Source organism: Podarcis vaucheri, assembly GCF_965113315.1.
Source record: "Podarcis vaucheri genome assembly, chromosome: 12".
In the NCBI taxonomy this organism is placed as follows: domain Eukaryota; kingdom Metazoa; phylum Chordata; class Lepidosauria; order Squamata; family Lacertidae; genus Podarcis; species Podarcis vaucheri.
In genome coordinates, this window is record NC_138750.1 from 14,807,730 (window position 1) to 14,833,086 (window position 25,357).

Consider the following 25,357-nt stretch of genomic DNA (forward strand, 5'->3'; position numbering starts at 1 on the left):
TATAAATGGCTCTTCTGTATTCACACATGTATGCACTTAATGAAGCACATATTACTTTCTGTAAATTGTTCCCTTTTTTGTGTTAAGATGCAGGCGACAGATTTGCATGGCAAAATGTATAACGTATCTGCTACCAGCCTTCTTGGTTACCATTTTTCCAACATTCATTCCATTTTTTCATCTGAAAGAATTAAGTGCAACGCTTAGTCTTCCCATGCTTAAAAGTTTTCCCATGCTTAAAAGTTTTTGTGGTCATTCTATCAGTTTAAAGCGATTCGGTGCTAACGAAGCTTATATTTAAGCTTAATTTAATTTACTTGTGATCACTAACTTATATTACATTTTATGTAAGGTGAGCCTTTTCATAGTTTTGCATTTTCAGATTTGTGGCTTTCATAAAGTTAATAAATGCATTTAATTACAGACGTGCCAAAGCAGCTCGAGTGATTGGTTTACTGGCATTGCATACAACTGAGCTTAAAGAGACTGTTCCCGTTATAGAGGTAATATTTCTTGCTAATACAATTATTGGAGTTTTCAAAAGCAATGTTTGGGCATTTTATTGCCTTGGTTTATGAGTTGCAAAAGTTACTGATAATTATGTGTTTAATAGTTTGCTCCATTAAGGCATACTGCTTCCTCTGCTCACTCTACAAACACCTTTGGAGGAAGTTTGCAAGGCTGCAACTTGGTCTACACTTAGCACATTTGTGATTGTAGTTTATATTAAACTGTTTTTACTGTTGCATTTTACATTGTTATGACGTGCCCTGGGACAGATAGATAAAATCTTTATTTGCGTCAGCCAGAAGCCATAGCAAAGGAATCAAATGCAATAAAATATGCAATAAAATACAGATATAGCTAGATGGTTGGCTATTCAAAATTTACCACCATACAAATAAGAGTTAATAACTGTCCTTGACCACAAATAAAACATATGAATGAGTGAGCTTTCTTTACTAAGCATTAAACAGATTAGTCAGGTAGTAGAGCTAATTCTAATTGCCCCAGCTAAAATTTCTGCCATGTTTGCTTCACCTGGTAATCTTGGTCTGCAAGAAGGAAGGACACTATAGCAGTGGATGAACGACCTGGTATGGATGATAGAAGAGGGATAATAATAGCTCTGGGACTATTAATAAATAGTTAATAAATAAATAGGGTAATAAATCAGTAACCATAGCAATAATTGTAATTTGTGGGGTTTGATCAGATTTGTTTTGTGATTAATAATCAGTTACAAAATGTCCTAAGAAAATCTTAGTGTTTGGGGATCTTTTAGTTTTGGCCTGGGTTAAACCATCTGAAATTAACTTTTGAATATGAATATTACGCTTCTCTCATTTCTAGAGTTGGCAAAGGTACTGAGATACAGAACTGAACATTTTAATATTCTAAGGAAGACACTGAAAACTGAATGAAATAGTTTAGAATATTATTTCTTTTCTAAGTTCTTCACAACTAAAATCTTATAAAGGTTGATAGCCACATCAACAATAAACTTGATGGCTTGGATAAAATTCATTTCTGGGATTTGTGAAAGCTGTGTGCCGACAGCAGAAGAGGGGATGGAAAGGGAATGGGCTATGGGTATATGTCACAAGGGTCTAATGTTTCTATCATCTCTATTCGGTAATTTTAAAGGTATTCAACAGATCAGTGTATTGTTATAGAAACCTCCACTAGAGGTCACTTGGATATTAAAATTAAATACAGGGGTGGTGAGGAGGGAATCCTATTTTTAATATGGGGACTCAATGTACACTAGGCAAGGATGCATATTAAACAATATAATTATGTTATTACTATATAGTAGATGGTGTTCTAGTCACTCAAGAGTATTTTGGTTGAAATAATTGGCCATTTCCCAAATAATGTAGCATTTTACGATTGGGATTGCATTTGGCCTGCATTTAATTGATTTAAATAAAAATAAAAAATTAAACTGGTCTGGATTACCCACAACCTTAGCATGTGTCTTTTACCCACAAGTGAGGTGTAGTCAAGCTTACACTCCCCCCCCCCCCCGGTGCCTTCTGATTATAAGATAGTTCTTGAATCTGCCTTCCTTCAAACCATTCCATATTTAGTCTGTAATAGGTTGGCTTTTTTCTTTTTTAAAAAAACCAGTTCATGTTCCAAACTGTTTTTCAATTAGTCTCTTATTATGAGTAAACAATAACTTCATATTGTCATAAGTTTTAATGTTTTTGAAAATCTAACATCCCAGCCTTGGTTGTTTTATAAAGTTTATGAGCTATGACTTCAGATCTTTTCCTTTTTAATATGAAACACAGAAACATTTTGCCATTCTTTGAAATTTCTGTGAAAACACAGGAAATTTTAATAAAAGAAATAAGAATATGAGAGCATTCATTTCAAAAACAGAAATTCTACCCAGGCAGAGAATTCACATTTTTAAATAATAAAGAGTTAGATTCACTGGGTAATATAAAATATTGAGAGGAGGGTATATGAGGTGATAATAAATTAGGGTTACCATATATTTTTTAGGAAAATTCCAAAGTAGTCATAAGAAATTATGCAACCTTAAGAGGATGCACAGAGTTTGATATCCAGTAATCATTCTAAAGGACTCTTATGCCAAATTTATAAAAATCTTATGGACTTGGATATTGTAGGGGAGCAGCTGGTTCTTTACATGTCTTTGACTGAACAGATATGACCAGTGCTTTTTTCCAAAAAAAATAAAAAATGTTTAGGGGTACTCTCATTTTGACACAAGAAAATCACCAGGAAAGAAAATGAAGCCGGCGTCGGAGGTGGTAACAACGAAACTGACCAGTCACCGTGCTAGATTCCAACTCCTACTTTACATATTAAACACTCGCTTCCGTCTGAGACTCGGGAAACACCATGACAGGAAATGAGGCCGCCATCAGGGGCAGCAATGGAACTGACAATTCACTGTGCTAGAGAAGAAACTAAATTTTTTAATTTTTTTTGTTTCTTCTCCCGTTAGATTCACAAAATGTTTAGGGGTATGCATTCTCCTGTACACCCCCCCCCCCCAGAAAAAAGTACTGGCTGTGGCAATCTGTGCCTTTGCAGAAAGGCATTCAGAAACTACCAGAGAAAATTTATTTTGTCTTCTGTAGCTTTTACTTTCTTTCCTGTAAAGTTGCATAGTTATCATGCTTTTCCCTGCTGTATCCCATTTGTGCTAATAATGTATTCATTGTTCCAGGCAGTCACACTCTTAACGGAACTGATCCGAGAAAATTTCAGGAACAGCAAACTGAAACAGTGCCTTTTACCTACCCTTGGAGAACTGCTTTATCTTGTGGCCAACCAGGTAAATTAAACAGTTGTATAAAAAATATCTTACATTTGCAAAAGTAAACAAACAAGTGAGCAGCTGGAAATAAATAGAGATAATAGAACTCTTGGAAGTATAGCTTGTTTTTCAGTTTATACGAGATAAGCAAAATATGCTAATTTTAAGACACAACAACAACAAATTCTTGTTGTAATTTTAAGATACAGACATTTGTGTGTGGGTTGGGTTCTGAGTCATTACGCGCTTGCATGAAATCGTGTATAATCATAGCATCTATTGAGAAAGCCTGCAAACACCTTGTTTGGCTATTCCCCCCCCCCCCCCAATTCTGCAACACTTGGTCACTTCCAGATTCGGTGTGATGCACGTGTGTGTGGTTACACACATATCAGACGTGTCTAAAACAATCGCTTCCTGCATTTGCCTGTTTTTAAGTTTGCCTTGCATATCAAAAGTTTCATCCTGACGTGTCTTAAAAATAATTTTAACAGCTAGCCTTTTTATAGTGATTTTCAGCATCCTATAAATATGGCAAATACAAAAAATAGAGTTAAAAACCCACATTTTAGAGCAAACAGAGAATGTAACCAAAATTGTACATGTCCTACTCTTAAAGCATAAATGGGCTTTTAAGCCCATTCTTAAAAGTAGGATTTTTGAATTATCCTATTAAAAATGCTATATAGAAAGACTACCGTTCTGACTTTTTAGGCTGTATTCCTTTGAAATGTTACAGGATCTGGTTTCTTAAAGGTTTAAATTACAGGAAACTCCCTATTTATGCGGGGAGTTGCGTTCCAAGGCACTGTGTGTTTTAAGTGAAATCACATATATTTGAAACACCATTGAAAAACCTGCAAACACTCTGTTCCACCTCCACCCCATTCCTGTTCCATCCCTTTTTGTGACATTTTCAGGTTCAGAATTATGTGTGTGGTCACGCACAAATTGGACATGCCTAAAGCAGTCTCTGCTTGTAGCCTCTTGTAAGAGAGTTTTACGCCTTTCCCTAAAATTTCCAGAAAGTTAATTCTTATCCTAAAGTGCTGGGGTATACTTGTTACCAGTTACCAGACAGGAGGTGGGTGAAGGAGAGTGGAAATTAGTCACAGTTAATATGACTAGACCAATTAAATTACTTTATTAATTAATATTCCTTATACAGTACTGCTGTTGAGCCATTCAAAAGTTTTCCTTGAGAGCCAGGACCCATTTGGAAGTATTTACGTGGAGTCTTTAAATTATGGTATGAATACAGATTCCTTGTGGTTTGGGTAATTTTTACATTGAACATTGCATTCATATAATAATTAACTTACTACAGTGGTACCTCGGGTTAAGTACTTAATTCGTTCCGGAGGTCCGTTCTTAACCTGAAACTGTTCTTAACCTGAAGCACCACTTTAGCTAATGGGGCCTTCTGCTGCCGTGCCGCCGGAGCACAATTTCTGAAGCAAATTTCTTAACCTGAAGCACTATTTCTGGGTTAGTGGAGTCTGTAATCTGAAGCGTATGTAACCCAAGGTACCACTGTAATTTGACTGCCCTTACAGTGCAATGCTGTGCGTGTTTACTCAGAAGTAAACTCCACTGTGTTAAATGTGAGCTGGGCAGAGAAGAGACTGGAAAAAAGGAGTGTTTTGTAAGACAAGGACAAAGGTCTTGGGAAAAGAGAGAAGGAATCAAAGACAGTGGGTGCAGTTATCTGTGTGCAAGTGGAGTAGACGTCCTCTTTCTTGCCTCTTCCCCCTTCAACCCTAAATGTGCCATCAAAATTTATCTTAAGGGTTGGTGACTCCCTCCAGAACAGATATGGGGGCACACAAGGGAAAGATAAATCTCATTGCATGAGCAGAGGCCTGTTTGTATGACATTCGATTTCACTAAATTACAGGGAAGTTAAGAAGGATAACAAAATTTACCCCAGGTAACTTTCCTCATCTAGATTCTAGTACAGTACACCTAAGGCCGAATGCTAGCTAGGATGTCATAAATTATCTGTCTTAGGAAGACATTCTCTTCCCTGTCATAAAGCTGTTAAGTTTATGTCCAAATGTGGTGGTGGGTCTTAAAGTAATTTTGATTCGGTTTTCTTGGATTCCCTCCATGTATACTTAAGTTGCCTCTCCCTTTTATTTTCTTACAATTGTAGAACAAGAGGGAGTGTTTATTTACAGAGCCAGATAATAGTTATCAGTAGAGATGCATGGGTTTTTAGTTCCTGATTATAATATAAATTGTTTTCTCTTAGATGGCTTCAGAATGGAAGTAAAGCCTAAAGAGACGTGGTGTCTGGTTCCCCAGGGGACATATCTGTTAACTGTCATTTCTAGAAGTTCCTATATTAGTTTTCTAGTCAGTTCCTAAGGTCACTGGCTGAGGGCATTAAGCCTGAATAAAAATGAAGCAGTCATATGAACATAAGATAACTGCATTTACATTTTGAGCATACTTCCATTATGCTCTAAAAACTGAGAGGTTGTTCACCTTTCTAGCTTTGTTTCTATAATTGAAATAAAATACAGTGAAATACAGAAATAGAAAATATCTATCAAACAGTTTGGTTCATCTTTTGTTCAAGCTTTTAAGAGCATAGGAAAAACCATCTAATTATTTGTACAGCAGTTGTGTTAAAGTCCGTAGTCACCTTCACAAACTGTCTAATCCATTATGCAAGTTATGGTCTGTAGATGATCATGAAAGTGTGCTCATTCTTAAACAGGTATGGCTATGGCATACATATTCCTAAATGTTTTAGGAAGATCATGTTTTTGGTCTGATTTTTTAAATTTAAATCTATAGAATTACAGTTACAGCAAAAATACATTTGATTCATCTTCTTACAGTATCCAACATGAGCTGCTCACATATTCTGTTGTATTTCAGTAAAGAATAAAAGGAACTGTCAGGGGTTCAGGAGCAGAGGCAAGGGCAAGGGAGGAAACAGAGAGCGAGGGGGAGGAGGCAGAAGAAAGGATGAGTGATGACGACGACCCGAGATCTCCGAGTCTTTCCAGTGAATCAGAAGATTCACAGAAAGGAGCACCAGTGGCCAGGGCAAGGGGGGAGCCTAGGGGGACACCCCAGGAGGAAAGGGCCAGAGGGAGCTCAGAGGGGAGCAGTTGGAAATCGGGACCAGCGTCACCAACAGAGAGCAGGGGAGAGGAAGGGAGTCAGGTATCAAGCGCTGGCAGCTCACAACAGGAGGGAGGGCACGAGTCAGGAGTGGCCACACCTCCATCAGGGAGCGAAGAAACGGTCAGACGGAAAGTGAAAGGTTGGGCGCGCGCGCCAAGTTCAAATGCACAGGAAGGTGGCGCAGTAAGCAGCCCGGAAAGGGAGCCAGGTCCTAAAGCCCAGTGCAAGGAGACAGAAGGGTCCGGGGGGTCAGCGTCAGAAGAGTCCCGGAAGGAAGAGACCCCGGGGGGCAGAGGGACCCAGAGAAGAACAGTCAGGCGGAAAAGGTGGAGTAAGGCTAGGATATTAAGTTGGTGTACAGGAGGCGGGGACCCAGACAGAGCTTCGCCGATCTAACCATAAGAAGTAGAGTTGCACGCAGCAGCTTGAGAATGGGAACTGTAACTCAATAAAGACTTTACTAAATGATCGCTGGCTAGCGTGATCCTCTGTGAGCTAGGATCGGGGAGCAACTCTGACAGTAAGCTCTGTCTCTTAAATTGTGGGCATCTACGGCCTCACGGAGAGGAGAGAAAGCGGGTGCCTACTAGCGAGCTCACGAACGGCAGACAACATGACGGCTGAACAGCAGATAGCGGAACTCAGAGAAGCAGTGACACGACTGAATGCCGAGGCACTTGCATCCAGGAAGAGAGAGGAGGACGCAGCTGCCGCCTACAGGGATCTCCAGGTCAGGTTGGAAGTGCTTACGAAGCAAGGGGAACTGACAGCCAGACGGGAGGGGATTGGATTGGGAAGAAGAACAGGCGGTCTGGTCTCTCACTTCGATGGGAATCTGCAACAGTACCCCAACTTTAGAGCAGATGTAATGTGTGCACTGCAACTGCTGAACAAAGACTTTAGAGATGAGCAAGAGAAAGTGGGGTTCATCATGTCCCATTTGCATGGAGATGCTAAAGCATGGCTGCGCAATTTGTGGAGGGATAAGGATCCGGCGCTCCAAAATGCGGATGCCTTTATTAAAGCGATGGATGGGTGTTTTTTATCAAGCATTGACGTGGATCTTGCTCGGCAGCAGATACATGGACTGAAGCAAGGGAGGGCCAGCGTAAGGCAGTACCATGCCCGCTTTTTCGCCTTGGTCAGTGCCCTGGAATGGGACAGAGATTCGGCTCCTGTAAGAGACCTGTTTTGGGAGGGCTTGCACGGCTCGGTTAAAGATGAAATTGCGAGGGGGGAGAGACCCCGGACCACGCAGGAGATCGTTCAGAGGGCGCTGGCGGTGGGGGTGCGGTTGGAAGAACGTCCGTGGAGCAGGGACGAAGGGCGTGGAGGGCGCGAACCAGCCAGGGGCTCCTCCTTCCTTCCCAGAGAAGCAGCGCGTGCGCAATCCACGCCTCCGCCAGGAGGAAGAGCGGAACCTATGGAGGTTGGAGGTGCAAGGGCTCAGTCAGCAGCCAGAGCCCTAGCACCGGGAGCAGTGAAAGCGAAGCCTCCTAGAGGGAACAGGAAGTGTTATATCTGCGATGATCCACAGCATATGGCGAAAGAGTGTCCCCGGAGGCTCCACAAGCACACTGCAGCCTCAGCAATGGTAACTGCAGCAACGCACCAAGGAGAACCACAGCAGGGAAACGACGCAGTCTGGCTGGAGGAAGAGGCACTGGGGCCCAGCCAGACGTGTCAGTGAAGCAGTCCCCAGAGATTTTACAGCCCATGGACCCCCTCCCGCCCAAGCCAGTAGTGAGGCTCACCGCATCGCTCCAGCTGCCCAATGGAATCACCATGGACGTGCCAATTACCATCGACTCAGGCAGCAATGCAGACTTTATAGGGCAGGAATTTGTCGACCGGCACGCCATACAGTTGCTGCCTGCCACGCTGCCCCTGCAGGTTGTCACGGTGGATGGCAGGGAGCTGCTCGGGGGGCAAGTGGTGAAGCAGACGCCACCAATGGTGATGCGACTTGGGAATCACAGGGAAATCATCAGCTTCAACGTCACTCAACTATCGGACACGCCCATTGTATTGGGCATGAGTTGGCTGGACAAGCACAGCCCGACGCTGGCTTGGTACCAGAGGCAGCTGACCTTCGGCTCTTCCTTTTGTGCTGAACACTGCATCGTGCCCCGGCAGGAAGGAGAGGAAGAGGAGTCACAGCTGCAGCTAGGCACGCTGCAAGCGGTTCCCCACAAGTACGCAGAATTTTTGGAGGTTTTCTGCGAGAAGGAGGCAGACAGGCTACCCCCCCACAGACCATATGACTGCACAATTGACCTGCTGCCGGGGGCGGCGCTGCCCAAAGGGAAGCTGTATTCCATGTCTGAGGACGAACTGCAGGAACTCAAAGAGTTCATAGATCATAATTTGGAGCGCGGTTTCATCCGAGAGTCCAAGGCAGCGGGGGGCAGTCCTGTATTCTTTGTTAAGAAGCGGGACACGCCCCAAAAAAGGCTGGTCGTGGACTATCGCATCTTAAACAGTGTGACCAAGCCATCGGACTTCCCCATGCCCCGAATCGACGACCTCCTCGCAAAGGTACGGAAGGGCAGCGTGTTCACCAAGTTGGACCTGCGAGGGGCGTACAACCTCATTCGCATGCGGGAAGGAGATGAGTGGAAGACAGCCATGTTCACGCCCCTGGGTACCTACGAATATAGAGTTATGCCTTTTGGATTGCAAAATGGCTCCCACGTGTTTCAAGCGTTCATGCATCACGTGTTGGCGGGGCTCCTCTACAAGACGTGCGTCTGTTTCTTGGATGACATCCTGATCTTTTCGGAATCGCAGCAGGAGCATGACAGACACGTCAAGGAAGTGCTGAGCAGGCTACAGCAGCATAGGCTTTACGCCAAGCTGGAGAAGTGCCAGTTCGACGTGACGGAGGTGGATTTCCTGGGCTACAAGTTGTCTGACAAGGGACTCGCCATGGACAGCGCCAAGGTTCGAGCAGTGTTGGATTGGAAAAGCCCACGCAACCGGAAGGAGGTCCAACGGTTTGTCGGCTTCGCGAACTTCTATCGCAAGTTTATCAAAGGCTTTGCTATGCAGACGGCGGCCATCACGGACACGCTCAGCTCCAAGAAAAAGAAGTTCATCTGGACAGAGCAGGCGGAGCAGTCCTTTCAGGCACTCAAGCGGCTCTTCGCGTCGGAAGAGCAGCTGCTTCATGTCAACCCCAGCAGGCCGATGAGGGTGGAGAAAGACGCCTCGGACAGAGCCGTGGGAGCAGTCCTGCTGCAGAAAGACCCGCAGGGGGTTTGGAGGCCGGGAGCGTTTTACTCCAGGAAGCTCAGCAAGTCCAAACAGAACTACACCATCTGGGACAGGGAGTTGCTGGCCATTCATGCAGCGTTCAAAGCGTGGAGGCACTTCCTGATCGGCGCCAAGCACACGGTGCAGGTCTGCACGGACCACAAGAATCTGGAGCACTGGCGCACGGCACAGTTCCTGAACCAGAGGCAGATACGTTGGGCTGAGTTCTTTGCGAACTTCGACTTCCGAATAGAGTATGTCCCAGGGGACACCAACATCATGGCGGATGCTCTCTCCCGTAAGCCGCAGTATCTGGAGGAGGCAACGCCAGCGGCCGCCATGCACATCTTCGCACCAACAGTGTGGGCGTGCGCTGCGGCAACAGTTGACCTGGAGGCGGTGCGACGAGCGTTGCAGGATGACTCCTTCGCGCAAGCAAAGATGGCAGAGGTGCACAGGGGCACGGCAGCGACCGACGAGTTCCAGCTGCGAGATGGATTGCTCATCCGTAAAGGGGCCATCTACGTGCCGGGAGACGAACTTCGCGCCAAGGTACTGCAGCAGCTGCACGACGCGCCCACTGCCGGGCACTTTGGCAAGGAGAAGACGATGGAATTAGTCGCCAGAGACTTCTGGTGGCCCGGAATGAGAGGGGAAGTCGCGGACTATGTGGCGAGGTGTGACACCTGCCAGAGGGCCAAACCAGTGCACAGACCGCCGGCCGGACTGTTGGAACCGCTGCAAACTCCGTTCGAACCATGGGAGAGAGTGGCCCTGGACTTTGTCACGGATCTGCCCAGCTCGAGGGGCAATACGGCCGTGCTGGTGGTGGTGGACTTGTTCTCCAAGATGGCACATTTCATTCCGTGTGCTAAGGTGGCCACAGCGGAACAAACCGCCGAACTGTTCATAGACCACGTGTTCAAGGTTCACGGTCTGCCGCGGTCTATTCTGTCCGACCGAGGGCGACAGTTCATCTCGAATTTCTGGCAGAAGCTGATGGGCTTCCTGAACGTCAAGATCAACCTGGCGTCGGCTAGACACCCGCAGACCAACGGGCAAGCGGAGCGGGTCAATGCCATCATGCAGCAGTACCTGAGATGTTATGCGAATCAACAGCCTGCGACGTGGGTGGATTACCTGCCTCTCGCCGAGTTCGCCTACAACAACACGAAGCACGTGTCCACGGGGGTCACGCCGTTCTTCGCCAACAACGGGAGGCACCCCAGAACCTTCCCGGGACTGGAAAGAATGGGGGAGGGGGAGCCGCAGACAGCAGATGCGTTCGCGTCAGAGTTGCAGGAGGTCCACGATCAGCTGCGGCGGCACCTGGAGCTGGCCAAACACGCATACAAGGTACAAGCGGACAAACACAGAAGGGTTGGCGAAGAGATCCATGTGGGAGACTGGGTCTGGTTAGCAGCCCACGCAGTGCCGGTCAGGTCGTTGGCGAAGAAGAAACTAGGGCATAAGCAACTGGGGCCCTACCAAGTCGAAGAGCAGGTCAACCCGGTGGCTTTCAGGCTGGCGCTTCCGGAGGGTTCCAGGATGCATCCGGTGTTCCACAGATCGGTGCTCACTCCCTACAAGGCACCTCACAGATTTCAGGAACCAGGCACGGCACCAAGTCCACTCCGAGAGAGAACCGAGCAAGGGGGAGTGGCACAGGAGGAGCGCATCAACGAAGTCACAGAGATTTTGGACTCTAGATGGGGGGAAGAGGGGGTAGAATACTTTCTCGCCAAGGAGGGCACCCCGGCCAGTGCCAACAGCTGGGTGCCAGGCTACGCTCTAGACGAACCTCTGCTCAAAGAAGAGTTTCATGCCCTCTTCCCACACAGGCCCATGCCAGCAGACTTTTTCGACGACTGGCTTTTCACGCCCACGCTTTCAGCCAGCACGTTCCGGGGGTTCGACTCGGACGAGGAACCGACACGCGACGCACGTTCCCCGGAGGGGTCACCCTCGGGATCTGCCTCAGAACCTTCGTATTGGTGGGACGATAGACCAGAGGAGCAGTGGCGCAGGAAGTGGCTGGAGGGTCCAGGCCGAGCAACGCCCCCAGGAGGAAGTGAGGGAGAGACGGACTTGGACGTATTCGGGGACGACCCGGGTTTCGAGCACGGCGGCACAGAGATGGAAGCGGAAGTGACCGTCGTCGACGAGAGCAGGGAGGAAGAACCGGAAGACTTCAGATGCAGGCCCGCCACGGGAAGCGAACTGTATCCGACATTCGTCCCCATGACACGGCAGCACCCAGCTCCCGCACCGGAAGGAGGGGAGGGGGGAAGAGGGGGCTTCGAGGGGGGGATGGATGTCAGGGGTTCAGGAGCAGAGGCAAGGGCAAGGGAGGAAACAGAGAGCGAGGGGGAGGAGGCAGAAGAAAGGATGAGTGATGACGACGACCCGAGATCTCCGAGTCTTTCCAGTGAATCAGAAGATTCACAGAAAGGAGCACCAGTGGCCAGGGCAAGGGGGGAGCCTAGGGGGACACCCCAGGAGGAAAGGGCCAGAGGGAGCTCAGAGGGGAGCAGTTGGAAATCGGGACCAGCGTCACCAACAGAGAGCAGGGGAGAGGAAGGGAGTCAGGTATCAAGCGCTGGCAGCTCACAACAGGAGGGAGGGCACGAGTCAGGAGTGGCCACACCTCCATCAGGGAGCGAAGAAACGGTCAGACGGAAAGTGGAAGGTTGGGCACGCGCGCCAAGTTCAAATGCACAGGAAGGTGGCGCAGTAAGCAGCCCGGAATGGGAGCCAGGTCCTAAAGCCCGGCGCAAGGAGACAGAAGGGTCCGGGGGGTCAGCGTCAGAAGAGTCCCGGAAGGAAGAGACCCCGGGGGGCAGAGGGACCCAGAGAAGAACAGTCAGGCGGAAAAGGTGGAGTAAGGCTAGGATATTAAGTTGGTGTACAGGAGGCGGGGACCCAGACAGAGCTTCGCCGATCTAACCATAAGAAGTAGAGTTGCACGCAGCAGCTTGAGAATGGGAACTGTAACTCAATAAAGACTTTACTAAATGATCGCTGGCTAGCGTGATCCTCTGTGAGCTAGGATCGGGGAGCAACTCTGACAGGAACCATTTTTTTCTGAAATACTTACGTTAAATAGATTCTTCCATCCCATATTTGTTTATATTGTATTGTTTCATTCAGCACCATTAAGTCCCAGATTTTCCACTTCCAGTGGTCTATTGAACGTATTCTGTTTTCTACACCATTGCAATCAATATGTGAGTAGCTCATGCTTTTGATGAAATGTAAACCTGGTGTAAAATTTATCATGTGACTTGGGTGTGGTTGTTCAGGAACGTAGCACCAAAGTAGGACCAAAATATTTCATTTTTGGCTTCCAGCTGCATATTATAGATGTAAGTAGTTGTAAGTTGTAAGTAGATAGAAGACTGCGAAATAGTTGAGAGACAGATGGAGAAGGTAAGATTTACCAGATGGAGGGGGATGCCATTCCTGATAGGAATGACCCCCAACTAGACACAGGCAGAGTCTTCAACTTGAAATATCCTCTCCAGAGTGGAGTAGTCATTCCAACCCTGCCTACTGCAAGGGATGGTTGGGTCTTCATGTCTCTCTCTTTGTGTGGAGAGAACCGTTTGCTTGAGTGTTTGTTTTGTGTAGATTTTCCCTTTATCTAGTCCTCACCTTCATCTGGTTTGCTAGATCATCTTTCTGAGTTTTTCCACTGTGCTTTCCTGTTGGCTGCTCCCCCACAAACATCTTCATTTCTACTTCATTCTCTTCATTTTTCTCTCCCCCACTCCCGGTTGTCTGGGGAAGGGAAGAGTGTAGGGGGCAGCTGGATTCTGACCTGACTGCCGGGGAGGCACAGGAGGAGTCCACAGAGGCAATAGGGCCAGGAGCTTGCATTTCCTGCCCTTTTTTGAAAAAGGCAGGAATGTCATTTTGTTCCAACAACTCAGCATTTCTTCAGGAGGCCCCAACAGCACCTAGAGAGGTGATCGCTGCACCTGTTGGTCTAGTGGCTTTCATGTTCTCTGTGATCTCTCCCTGCCTTGATTGGCCGCATTATTGCTGCACCTTCGGGTTCCAGCACCAACTGGGAGTTGGAGCAGCGACAGCAGTGTGCTCAGTCGCATTGATTTCCTGCCTTTGCGCTGCATCTGCATGCGGGATGACTTCGCCTTGGCAGGACAGCCTCTCTCCTCCCAACGGAGGAGGCCTATACATTTAGAGATCCCAGGCAAAGTGGCCTTTGGTGATTCTCCAGGTTATTTATCAGAACAGGCGGAGGTGAGTATGAGGCCTTCCTTAGTTCAGCAAATTTCCCAACATTGCCTTCATGGACAAAGGGGGTTATCTCTTCAGATATTAATGATTCCCTCAGGGGGTTTTTTACACCCAGACCAGCTTGCTTCATCACCATAAGAGTAAATGCAAGCACAAGCGGTCCACATGCAGGCGTAGGGAAAAGAGGGGCTATTCACCTGATAAAGCTGGATGTTACGCCTCTTTCCTCTCACACCCGGGGTCCTAGGAACCTTTTCTGGATGGCCCTCCCTTGCCACCCAAACAGGCTAAGACGTCTGTTCCTCCCACTCAGGCAGTAGTTCCACAGGAGAGGTCACACCTAATCCCCCCAAGCCTCAGGGTGCCACTGGGGCTTAGTGGGAGGCCTCTAGGGAACTGTCTTCCCAGTCGAACCCAGACAAGAAGAGGAAGTGACTGAGGTTAAGAACCAACCTAGGGTGTTCTCTGCTAAGGTTTTTATGCCTTTATGCCTTGTTGGGTGCTGCGATTGCCAAAGGAAGAGACAGACCCCACTGAATCCCTTGGAAGTAACCAAAGCTTTTCATACAGCAATAGCTAAGCCTGCCTCTGTTCCCTTCCCCAAGCCCTTTGAGGAACCTTGGGATGCAGAGTGGAGAACCTCAACTAGAGCTTAGGCTCCTTGCACACAGGGAATGAAACATTATATTGTATCTTCTAGATAAGTTTATGAATTGCCTCAAAGGTCCAGTGATTGATTTCAGAATTCATAGTTAATGAAGCTCTCACAACTGTCTTGTTTCTTTCTGTTGTTGTCGAACCCTTTAGAACTCTGATCTCCCTTGCATAGTCTTTGCAAACTGAAAAAGAGATACAAGTAATTGCCTTGGGGTAGGGCAGCGGGAAATATTAAGATATTAACCTGTCTATTCAGATGCTCAAAGTTAAAAAAATATAAAAATGGTCCAGGAGCTTCTTCTACCTACATGTGACTGATCTGAAAATAAATATGCCATTGATTTAAAAGGTTGGCAGAACTGTTGTTAATTTGTGACTAAAGTTAACATATTTAGCAAAACCAGTTCCTTATGTGTATGCAGTGACATAAGAGGCATCATTTAAAAATGGACAGGTTCACAGAGAATGTGTGCGTATAAAATTGCATTTCCCCCCATAAAGATTTAACATAATTTATACTGTTCACTTCATTTCTGGCCCTTCCACATCATTTACAGGAAGGGAAAAAGGAGCACCCCAGAGAATCCTGGGCCCTTCCTTCAGCTGCTTACACTGTGCTAATGAGGTGCCTTCGGGAAGGGGTAAGTTTCTTTTGTTGTTCTCAATAGAATTTCTCCATTGTAATAACCCTTTAGGCATTGTGTGAGGATTGTAGCCTGCAGCACTGCAGTGCCTTATCAACCAAGGATTGCTCGTGAATTTAAATAATCATAAGACCATGACCCACAGAAGAAGAAAGTGCAAAAGGGAGAAAAAGTGTTCTCCGATATGCTTAGCATTTATAAATTATCTTTTGATTTTGGAAATAAAATTAGCTGGTTAATTTTAAGTTACGGTATTTTTTAAAGGAAAGCTTTGACAACAAATACAATTTCTTAGTTTTATACTTGGCAAGTTTTATTCTTTTACTTGTTTTTATAGACATTAGTTGATGAGCTTTTTATGTTCTCAGTTGTCATATCCTTAGAATGGCATATTGGGTTGGGTTCAACTAATTTTGGTTTGCTGTTTTGTGTATTTGGTTTGGGGATAATTTCCTTAATTTATAACCAAAGATTATATAAAATGGAAAACGTTGGATTAAAGCCACAAAGAAGACTACATTTGCTATTTTCATGAGGCCAGCTGGCATTACTAATGCCCATGGCAAATGTGGAGGAGTGAAATGCTTATAGGAAGAAAAACATCAAGCAAAACATATTTCTTCTTCTTTGGCAATCACTCGTAGCCGAGTAAGATTGTCTTCCATGAACACAGTCTTAACAGTGAGTCCGTAAGTGACTGTGAAGGCCAATTCAGGATGCGTACGTCCTTCCACAGTTGGGACATAGGTTTCTGGATGGGAGTTGATCATGGTGAGGGTTTGCCAAGTGTGCCTTCCTCTTAGCACAATTCTCCCTTTTGTCCTGAGATGGGCATCTTCAAAGTCCATGACACCTTTGGTAAAGGCTGTTCTTCAGTTGAAGAGCTTGCAGGCCCATGTTTCCCAATTGTTGGTGTTTATACTACATTTTTAAATGCCTTGAGAGAGTCTTTAAACTTCTTTATCATTTACATATTTGTATGAATGAAAGATAATGTCCAAATAACAGGGAATGGTTGGATTATTCTGAAAATCTGAATGGATTCTTAAAATCCAAAAGTAGAATTCCTCTGGAGTCTATCATGGGCCCAGTTACTGTTAGAATGCCTTTTATTTTAAGGCTTTGATGAACTAAGCAATAGAATTGAATCATTGGCTAGACATTAGAAATAATCTAAAGATATATAACCGGGAAAAGGAGGCTTGACTTGAACGTCACTGTGAATGAAAAGGCTAACTTTTTCTGGCTCGATGGCCACATTAAGGATTTGCCACCTTTCTGAGAGTTGCATACCAGCCAGAGCTCATTTCATATGTGAATACTCTCATATCAACACATTTTGTTTCATGTGCATGCACACATTCAGCAGAAAGATGGGCAGACATTCAGCTTCCATCTACACACCCAGCAGAAGAAAGGAACAGACAAGATCCTGCACACACAGGCACAGAATGTGTGTGGGGAAACAGACTCAGCAAACACACACACGTTCAACAGCATTTGTCCTCTTTAGGGCAGGACTAGTGTACTAGGGTCTCCTGTTGTTCCAGCGTTTCACTGGAGAAAAGAAATATAGGCCCTTTGTACCTTTGAAAAAGGCCCCAGTCTCCCTCTAGTGGCACCATTGTTAGGTATTGAACAGGGAAACAGAAATAAATGTTTCATTTTTCCTAAAGAGCTTTTAAGAATGGCCGTACGCCAGAGTGAGTCCCATTGATCTCAGCAGGGCTGGCTTCTGAGTAGATTTGATTCAGATTGTACTGTAAATTGGTGAACGTGCAGCACAATGACAAACAAGATTTTTAAACAATGATTATGTGGAGACATGATAGACATTTATGAAATTATGCCTACCATGGTGAAACTGAAAACATTTCCTCCCTCTAGTCAAAGTCATTCAATGAAACTGATTGACAATAGATTCAGAAGAGACAAAAATATGTTCTTTCACACAACACACAATTAAGATATGGAATGCAAGGTGTGGTGATGACTGCTAGTGTAAGTGCCTTTGGAAGTGAACTGTACAAAATGATGGCACCATCTTGCAACTGGAACTTCTCTGGAAGTACAGTGGTACCTTGGGTTACATATGCTTCAGGTTACATACGCTTCAGGTTACAGACTCCGCTAACCCAGAAATAGTACCTCGGGTTAAGAACTTTACTTCAGGATGAGAACAGAAATCGTGCAGCGGCGGCACAGCAGCAGCAGGAGGCCCCATTAGCTAAAGTGGTGCTTCAGGTTAAGAACAGTTTCAGGTTAAGAACAGACCTCCAGAACGAATTAAGTTCTTAACCCGAGTTACCACTGTAACTGTCTGGTCACTGTCAGAGAGGGCAAGATGGAGCTATGTCTGGTCCATTGGTTTTTTCTTCTTCTTTTCCTATGGAGGGCAGTCTGGCAATGATGTGGAAGAAGTGAAGGCGCTGCCACTATCACTGCCCACCTGTCCTCCTCCTCCTTCCTGACTATGCCCACTGCAAATGTTGGACCTGAGTTTAGAATCCCATGATAGTTGGAGCTGGACTGCTGGCAGGATGAACAGACTGTTGCTTCCCTTCTCCTAAATTCAGCTTTCAGGATGACATATTTGTCTGTTGTTGTGAACAATTAGGTGGTGCCATGCCATTCCCTACAGCATTTTAGTTTCCTAGTTATCATGAGAAGCAGGTGGTCTGATTTTTCCCAGGGCTCTATTAGGTAAACGTAAAATATGTGATTGTTTTGAACATTTTAACTTCTGCTTAACTAATAGGTGTTTAATATCTCCTGAATTTGATTCTTAATATTAACTAGAATCTGATTTAAAAGTATGTTTAACATTCTATTTAGTCGGTGTTTATGAACTATACAGGACAGACGAAAGGTTTGAGGAAAGCTATATAAACATGTCTTACAGATTCATTTTTGTCAAGCAGGGTAGCTTATATGCTCTTGTTATGACAAAATGAACCCTTCAGTATAAGAGACCAAATATTAGTTTAGGTCAGTCTTCTTTTCCAGAAGCTAATTAAGCAGAAAATGGCACAATCTTCCTGCGTATACACTGTTTGATAATAGATCCCAGAGGGGCTTCAGAGAGCCTATCTCAGGTGGCAGCAAATTGAATTAGTCTGACAGCCTCATTGAGTTCATGAAACGCAGTGACAATCCATGACCCTTTTCCAGCCAAGATGCTATGGTTATCTGGTCCAGGGCATGCTTCATCTTGTCGTTGGCTGCCATATGCAAACTAAAGAGAACCTTAAGGAATACATTTGACTGTACATAACCTAAATTACTGCCTTATGTTGCTGGAGATATATTATTTATAGTAACAATTGCTATCTGTTAATTTTTTACTTTGGTTTTGATCTGTTTTGAAAGTAGTTTTAATTTGTGCTGAATTAAAGCAAAATTAGAACCCAAATGATTTAATAATTACACTTTAAAGATTCATAATATTAAACACTTTCTCTCTCCCCCCCCCCCATTTTTCTTGGTGGTTATTGTTTCTCAACAATACAGTCATACTGGGAATGGCTCACAGCAATTTGTAGTGCTGTGTCCTATAGTTAAAATAAATACAGTCAGAACAAAACTAAAAGGGGGAAGCAGGTTTATAAAATAATTTATTTAATTAAAAATATATCTTCCTCCCTCTGCTTTCCCACGAATAGCTCTAAGACTCCAGTGCCAAAGAGACGTGGTCTTCCTTCATCCATTTGCATCCTTTTTGCTGGAATCTATGAGGCAAAGAAATGACAAAATAATCTTAGGACAGTTGTCAAAATTGTTTGGCGAAGTGCTCGCTTCGGCAGCACATATACTAAAATTGGAACAAAATTGTTTGGCGAAGCAATGCTAAAATGTCTGCTTTGCCAACTTGTATTAGGATAATCCATTCCATCTTGTTGAAATGAGGACTTCTTTGTTAAGAACTGGTGTAGTAAACTAGAGTTGATGCTTCATTAACGGTTGATAAGTGGGAGTCATTTTACTGTAGAAATAACATGTGAAGCAAAGTGGTTTGAATCTGCCCTTATGGAAAAAAATAGAAATAAATTATTATCCAGAGGTGGGGAAAATCATGCCCTAGGGATTTCCTACATTTCCCTGTATCAGTCAGCAGTTGCTATAGTTTGAATTTAATTTTTACTTAGTGATAGTTAATTTTTTAAAAAATTCTCTCTTTCTAGGAAGAACGAGTTGTAAACCATATGGCAGCAAAGATTGTTGAAAATGTATGCTCCACCTTCTCTTCTTATGCTCAGGGATTTATTACTGGAGAAATTGGACCAATATTGTGGTATCTTTTTACGCATTCAACCATAGATTCTTTGAGAATAACTGCTGTTTCGGTAAGCAGATTTTGTTCTTTAAAAATAAAGGTGTACATCATTCCTAATTTTTATGCTTCATTTCTTCTCATTTTTTAAACTACGATAGGTTGGAAATATATTCTTTATACTAAGGCAAAACTACCTTTGGATGTAACTCATACTCATTTTGAAGAAAATGGGTGGTTATTTAGTTGACTCAACAAAAAAAAAATGCTCTTCCAAACTGTCTCTCATCTTCCTTATGGTTGAAATATACATAGTAGGGCATATTACTATTGTCTTGGCATTTGGCTTTTTGCTCAACTATTCCTAATTTCAAAATGAATTCCTGCTTTGCAGGGGGTTGGACTAGATGACCCTCATTGGTTTCGTCCACTTCTACAAGTCTGTGATTCTGTGTAATTGTTGTTTTTATTTGCTGAGGTCTTTACTTGATTTCCCAGGAACTACTCCTGCTCAACTTAAAAGATCTAAGATCTGATTGTCCTTTTTCCTCCCCCCCCCAGCCCCCTGAGATGAAATGGTTAACTTATTGATTAAAATTAGTTTGTAGGAAAGTAGAACTTCATTAATGTAAATAGCATAATCCTGGTTCTGTTCATCAAGCTCTTCAGTCTATATTCTTTATAATATATTTGATTCCTTGCTTTTATAGCAAAGATTTCTTAACCTGTCAGAAGCTAAAGTACAGTTTAGAAGTACAGTTCAAGATACAGAACTGCAAAATCATTTTGATATGATTAGAAATCCTCAGCTTTCACCTTTGTTCTCCTGCATTAAGCAACATTATTTTGAAAAATAGCCTGCACGCCTGGGCACAGAGGTAGGGTACTCATTTTTTAATAGACCTGTGTTTTCAGACAAATGTCATATATATGGAACAACAGGTAGAAGGGAATGTTCCCTACTGAACTTTGCAGGACAGTGGTGAAGAACTGCTCCATCATTTGTTGAAGCATCAGCTGTGTAATAAACATCTTAAGGTCCTTCTAGGTTCTCTTCTCAAAAATGGTGCATTTTTGTTCATGCTGTTTCTTTGGCATGGCTTATTGTAAATAGCAACTAAAATGGAGTCCAAATTTGAGGTTTTATTTTCTACCCTTTTTCAAAATAATATGCTAAAAGTAAAAATGAGTTACTTTTTATGTTTCCCCGTTAACTTTATTGCATCGGGGTAGCTAAATAAAAACCTTCAATATGCATTTTAGAATTACAAAGTTGAAAATCTCATTTTAATTGTATTTGAACAGAAAATTAGGGGAATTATCACTGGAATTATCCTTGTTTTTAATGCAATAAGAAAAGTTAAGGTACCACTTTTTCAGGTCAAACTGAATATGCTGTATGCTGTTTTGAAACCTCCTTATAAACTAATGCCATTTTCTGCATTTAGGCTACAGTGTTTTTGTATAATACTGTTTTCCATAGGGCTTGCATTGTAGTTTTCTATCCCCCCCCAAAAAAAAATTAAGTTATGACATTTTTATGTAGTATTTTGAGAAGTTTCCCCTGATAGCTTTGGCAAGTTTACTTGGAGAAAGTAGACACTGTGTTTTCTTAGAGCAATGTTTATATTAAAAGAATCATGCTGGTGGTGTTATTATTTCTTAAATCAATAATAAAAATGTATTTAGGAAAGTCTTTATGCCAGAAGTACTAGGTATGTAGCCTGTGGCTTGAATAGCAAATATCACTGCCCTCTGCAGTCTTATCTGTCATGGTTGATAATCCAGAACTATGTCACAACATTTTCTGTTTGCTTTGCAGTGTAACCTGCCTCAGGTATGTGTCACAGACATACCCTCTAACAAGACTGAATCTTTCATCATCTTGCTAGTGTCAAAATCCAAAATTATTCTATTAAATTTTAGAATCATTATTACAAAGATGGATTGTTATGATTTGCCTCTAAATAAGTAGCATATGTTTGCCCTTGTTAGTCAAAATCCGTTTGAAGCTATAATCCTTTAAATCTTTTTAATAGCTCCCCCTATGCAAGGGAATCTCATGGTTTGTCAGCTCACTAAAAATATAATAGTCTTCTACATGTACATATGTGCAGTTGAGTTGAGGAGCTGTCAGTAGATCCAAGTAGGTGGCCTTATGCAAAATATTAATGTAGAAATGGTCTGTGGCTTACTATTTTTTATTTCTTATTATTTTTGTTACTGTTGAACTTCACTAAGTTTCCAAAAGAAATACAATTTCATACAAACTTTAATCTAAAATAGGATCCCAAACAATGTTGCCAAGATTTCAGATGGAACTCCTCTACTAACCCTCTCAATTCTGACTGGGAGCCACCACAACATTTTACAGCAGCCTCTGTTTCACTACACAACAAGATTTTCTTCTTAAAATTGAATAGGCATACTGTATGTCTATGTCCAATATGGAAGAGCAACGGGAGCTCGCTCCGTTGCGGGGATTCGAACCGCCGACCTTCCAATCGGCAAGCCCAAGAGGCTCAGTGGTTTAGACCACAGTGCCCCAGCTTCTGCCAGCCTAGCACTTCAAAAGCATGCCAGTGCAAGTAGATAAATAGGTACTGCTGCAACGGGAAGGCAAACGGCGTGTCCGTGCGCTCTGGTTTCCATCACGGGGTCCCGTTGTGCCAGAAGTGGTTTATTCCTGCTGGCCACATGACCCAGAAAGCTGTCTGTGGACAAACGCCAGCTCCCTTGGCCTGAAAGCGAGATGAGCACCGCAGCCCACTAGGTCACCTTTGACTGGACTTAACTGTCCAGGGGTCCTTTATCTTTTACCTTACCAATTTGTTGTTTAGTTGTTCAGTCGTGTCCGACTCTTCATGACCCCATGGACCAGAGCACGCCAGGCATTCCTGTCTTCCACTGCCTCCTGCAGTTGGGTCAAACTCATGCTGGTAGCTTCGAGAACACCATCAACCATCTCGTCCTCTGTCGTCCCCTTCTCCTTGTGCCCTCCATCAGAGTCTTTTCCAGGGAGTCTTCTCTTCTCATGAGGTGGCCAAAGTATTGGAGTCTTAGCTTCACGATCTGTCCTTCCAGTGACCACTCAGGGCTGATTTCCTTAAGAATGGATGCGTTTGATCTTCTTGCAGTCCATGGTACTCTCAAGAGTCTCCTCCAGCACCATAATTCAAAAGCATCAATTCTTTGGAAAACCTTACCAATATGGAAAACCTTACCAATATTGGAAAACCTTACCAATATGGAACCTTATTTAAAGGAAAGGTATAAGCAACCCGGTCAAGTAACAGATATAAACAACTAAGGGATGCTTAAGTAGTTAAAGGAAGGAGACTGTTCCCATTGCTTTGCTGGAACAAGGCTTAATTATATCCAGCCTGATTTCTTTTAAACCTGGGTTTCTGGCGCTACAGGATGAAGAGGAACAGAAGGCAGCTCTGGTGACAGGCTGCCTCTCAATGTCAGGAACTGCCATTGTCAAAGAAATAGAAGACAGGTTGCGCCAGCGCCGGAAGAGGAAAAAACTTAAACAGATAGCACAGTTCCCCTCAAAAAGACTAGAGGCAATTGTACTTCATCCAGCAGAGCTTTACTTGCTACTGAAGGCAAATGAGCATAATGGTCACAAATCAAATACATTCAGGATTGGCACAGTCCATAAAATTCCAGTTGCAGCACTTACAATAACTTACAATAAGTCTAAACCTTAGCACTAAGCATCCTATGTATGGAACACCACACCAGAAGGAAGAGAGATAGAAAGAGAAAGTAAAACCCAGGCTCCTTCTGGCCTCTATTTATAGTCAGCATGACCTTAATTGGAAGAGATAAGAGAACCAGATCAAGCCAGCTGTACACTCAGCTTCTCTGAAGGTATAACCCAAACAATCATGAAGCTTCTTTCATACAGAGAAGCTTCCAGAAACCTCTTGAATGAATTAGAATAGGAAAGACCTCTACACATCAGATCAGTACTTTCTGTACTAAGAAATGCAAACCGACAAGTTAAACAATGGTGTGTTTTGTATTTCAATACACTGTTCAACATGTTAAAATTAAACATAGATTTTTGAAGAAAGCAAAATGCCAAGTTAGGAAACAGTGTTGTTTCACTACTGAAACCTCGGAGCTGCTTTGAGGGTTCTTAAGACTATAAATTAGCCTATAAATTTAATTAAAAGAAAAAATATTGCTACAAAGTATGTATTTACATTTGTTAAACTGAAAACATTCAACAGAGTTTTTTGTTTTATACAGGCGTTGTGCAAAATTACTCGTCACTCACCTAGTGTTTTCCAGAGTGTGATTGAAAAGGTGGGATTACCAGCAGTGATACATTCACTTGCAACTGGAATATGCAAAGTTCAACAGCACATGATGACTATGTTCTCCGCTATGTTGTCATGTGGAATCCATTTGCAAAGGCTGGTTCAGGAAAAGGTTTGTTTAAACATTTTCTTGTGTTACAAATATTTTTCATAAACTTTTTTTATTGACTGTTACTGTGTGCTGTACTAGATTTTAAAGACATCTCTATAAACCGTCTATAAATTTTACAGTAGCCAGTTCATATTTTAGTTTTAAATAAGCAGGCGTAAGTGACCTTTCCATTAAAGTGATCTTCAAAAAATTTTCATACAAGAAAAACAAAAAATCATAAAATAGTAGCACTGCAAACATAAACAGCAGGGGCCAAAACAAAGTAAGAGAGGTGTGTTTTGCTTGCCTCCTCCCTGCCCTAGATGCCTAGTGATACGTGGGGTATACTGCTGTTTTTCACCACCCTTGGGAATGTTTCTCTATGGAAGCAAATAAATTATGAGAGAGAATAAAAACAAAAGAAGTTTTCCTGCATCTGATATTATTAGATATGAAGGGGGGCTACCACGGCTAAGGAACTGTGCTCAGGACTCAGCTAAGGACTGACTACCTTGTAGTCAGTCTCATAAGCAGGCAGGCAGGTACCGTATGTGGTTTCAGAAACCCCTTATTGGAGAGCAACAAGAAAGATGTTCTCATCAGAGGAAAATTGCTGTGGTTGGTTAAAAAAACAGATTTATTCAGGGAGGTCTATCTTAGCCATTGTATGATTTCCCCTCCACACAATTTGCAGTGGTATCACGATTCATTCAGTTGTGTTGCGTTTGTGTTTGTATAGTTCTGCTCCAGTGTAGAAGGAATTCTCAGTAACGTAAAAAAGAAAGCACTGGGGAAATTGACAGGGATTTTCTCCTTCTCTAGAGAAGTCCAGGGAAGCCTAGTGAAACCTTAACTAGTATTGCCAGGTTTAAAGGACTGCATGTTAGCTGCCATTGTCATCTTACTAAGGTTATTGAAATGTTGCTTGTGTGATACTGCTGTGCACCGCTGTGTTGGTCTGCATGCCTGCCTAGAAAGAGAAGCAAAGTTCCAGCCATATGTATTTTCTACTTGTGAGCCTCCAGCAGCACTCACTTTGCTATTCTTAGACCGTTTTTATGATTGAGACATTAAAAGAACTTCCTAGGCTTTTCTAAAGTTTGCTCACTTCCCACTTAACTGTTTTGGGAGCGGTTTTCTCCCTTTGAGAGACTAAATTTTTCGGACTTGCATACGTCTGCATGCATACCTTGTGGTTGCCTCTAACATGTAGCTTCCTTCCTCTTTCTCTAAGCTCCCATATTGGCTCCAATCCTGTCACCCCATCCCCCCTTTTGTTTCTTGGCATCAGCCTCTTCACTGCTTTTGCCTCCAGAAGAAAGTGCCTTTCGCTGCTATTCATAAGATTTTCAGCAGCTCTTCCCAGAGGATTGGTGGCTTATGGATTCTGCAAATCAGTTTGCT

At 43.6% G+C, this 25,357-nt stretch overlaps 1 protein-coding gene across 6 annotated transcripts in view; it reads left to right on the plus strand.

The window, feature by feature from the left end:
* The window catches only part of ULK4 (unc-51 like kinase 4), a gene marked incomplete at its 3' end in the record, with an annotated part of 181,476 nt that overhangs the window by 22,600 nt on the left and 133,519 nt on the right, over positions 1–25,357 (plus strand). For all 6 annotated transcript variants that reach the window (XM_082192968.1, XM_082192967.1, XM_082192970.1 and 3 more), the window contains exons 17-21: positions 425–503; positions 3,212–3,319; positions 15,172–15,255; positions 19,440–19,601; positions 23,792–23,974. In XM_082192968.1, coding sequence (XP_082049094.1) covers positions 425–503; positions 3,212–3,319; positions 15,172–15,255; positions 19,440–19,601; positions 23,792–23,974 — 616 coding nt within the window. The remainder of the gene's footprint in view (positions 1–424; positions 504–3,211; positions 3,320–15,171; positions 15,256–19,439; positions 19,602–23,791; positions 23,975–25,357) is intronic.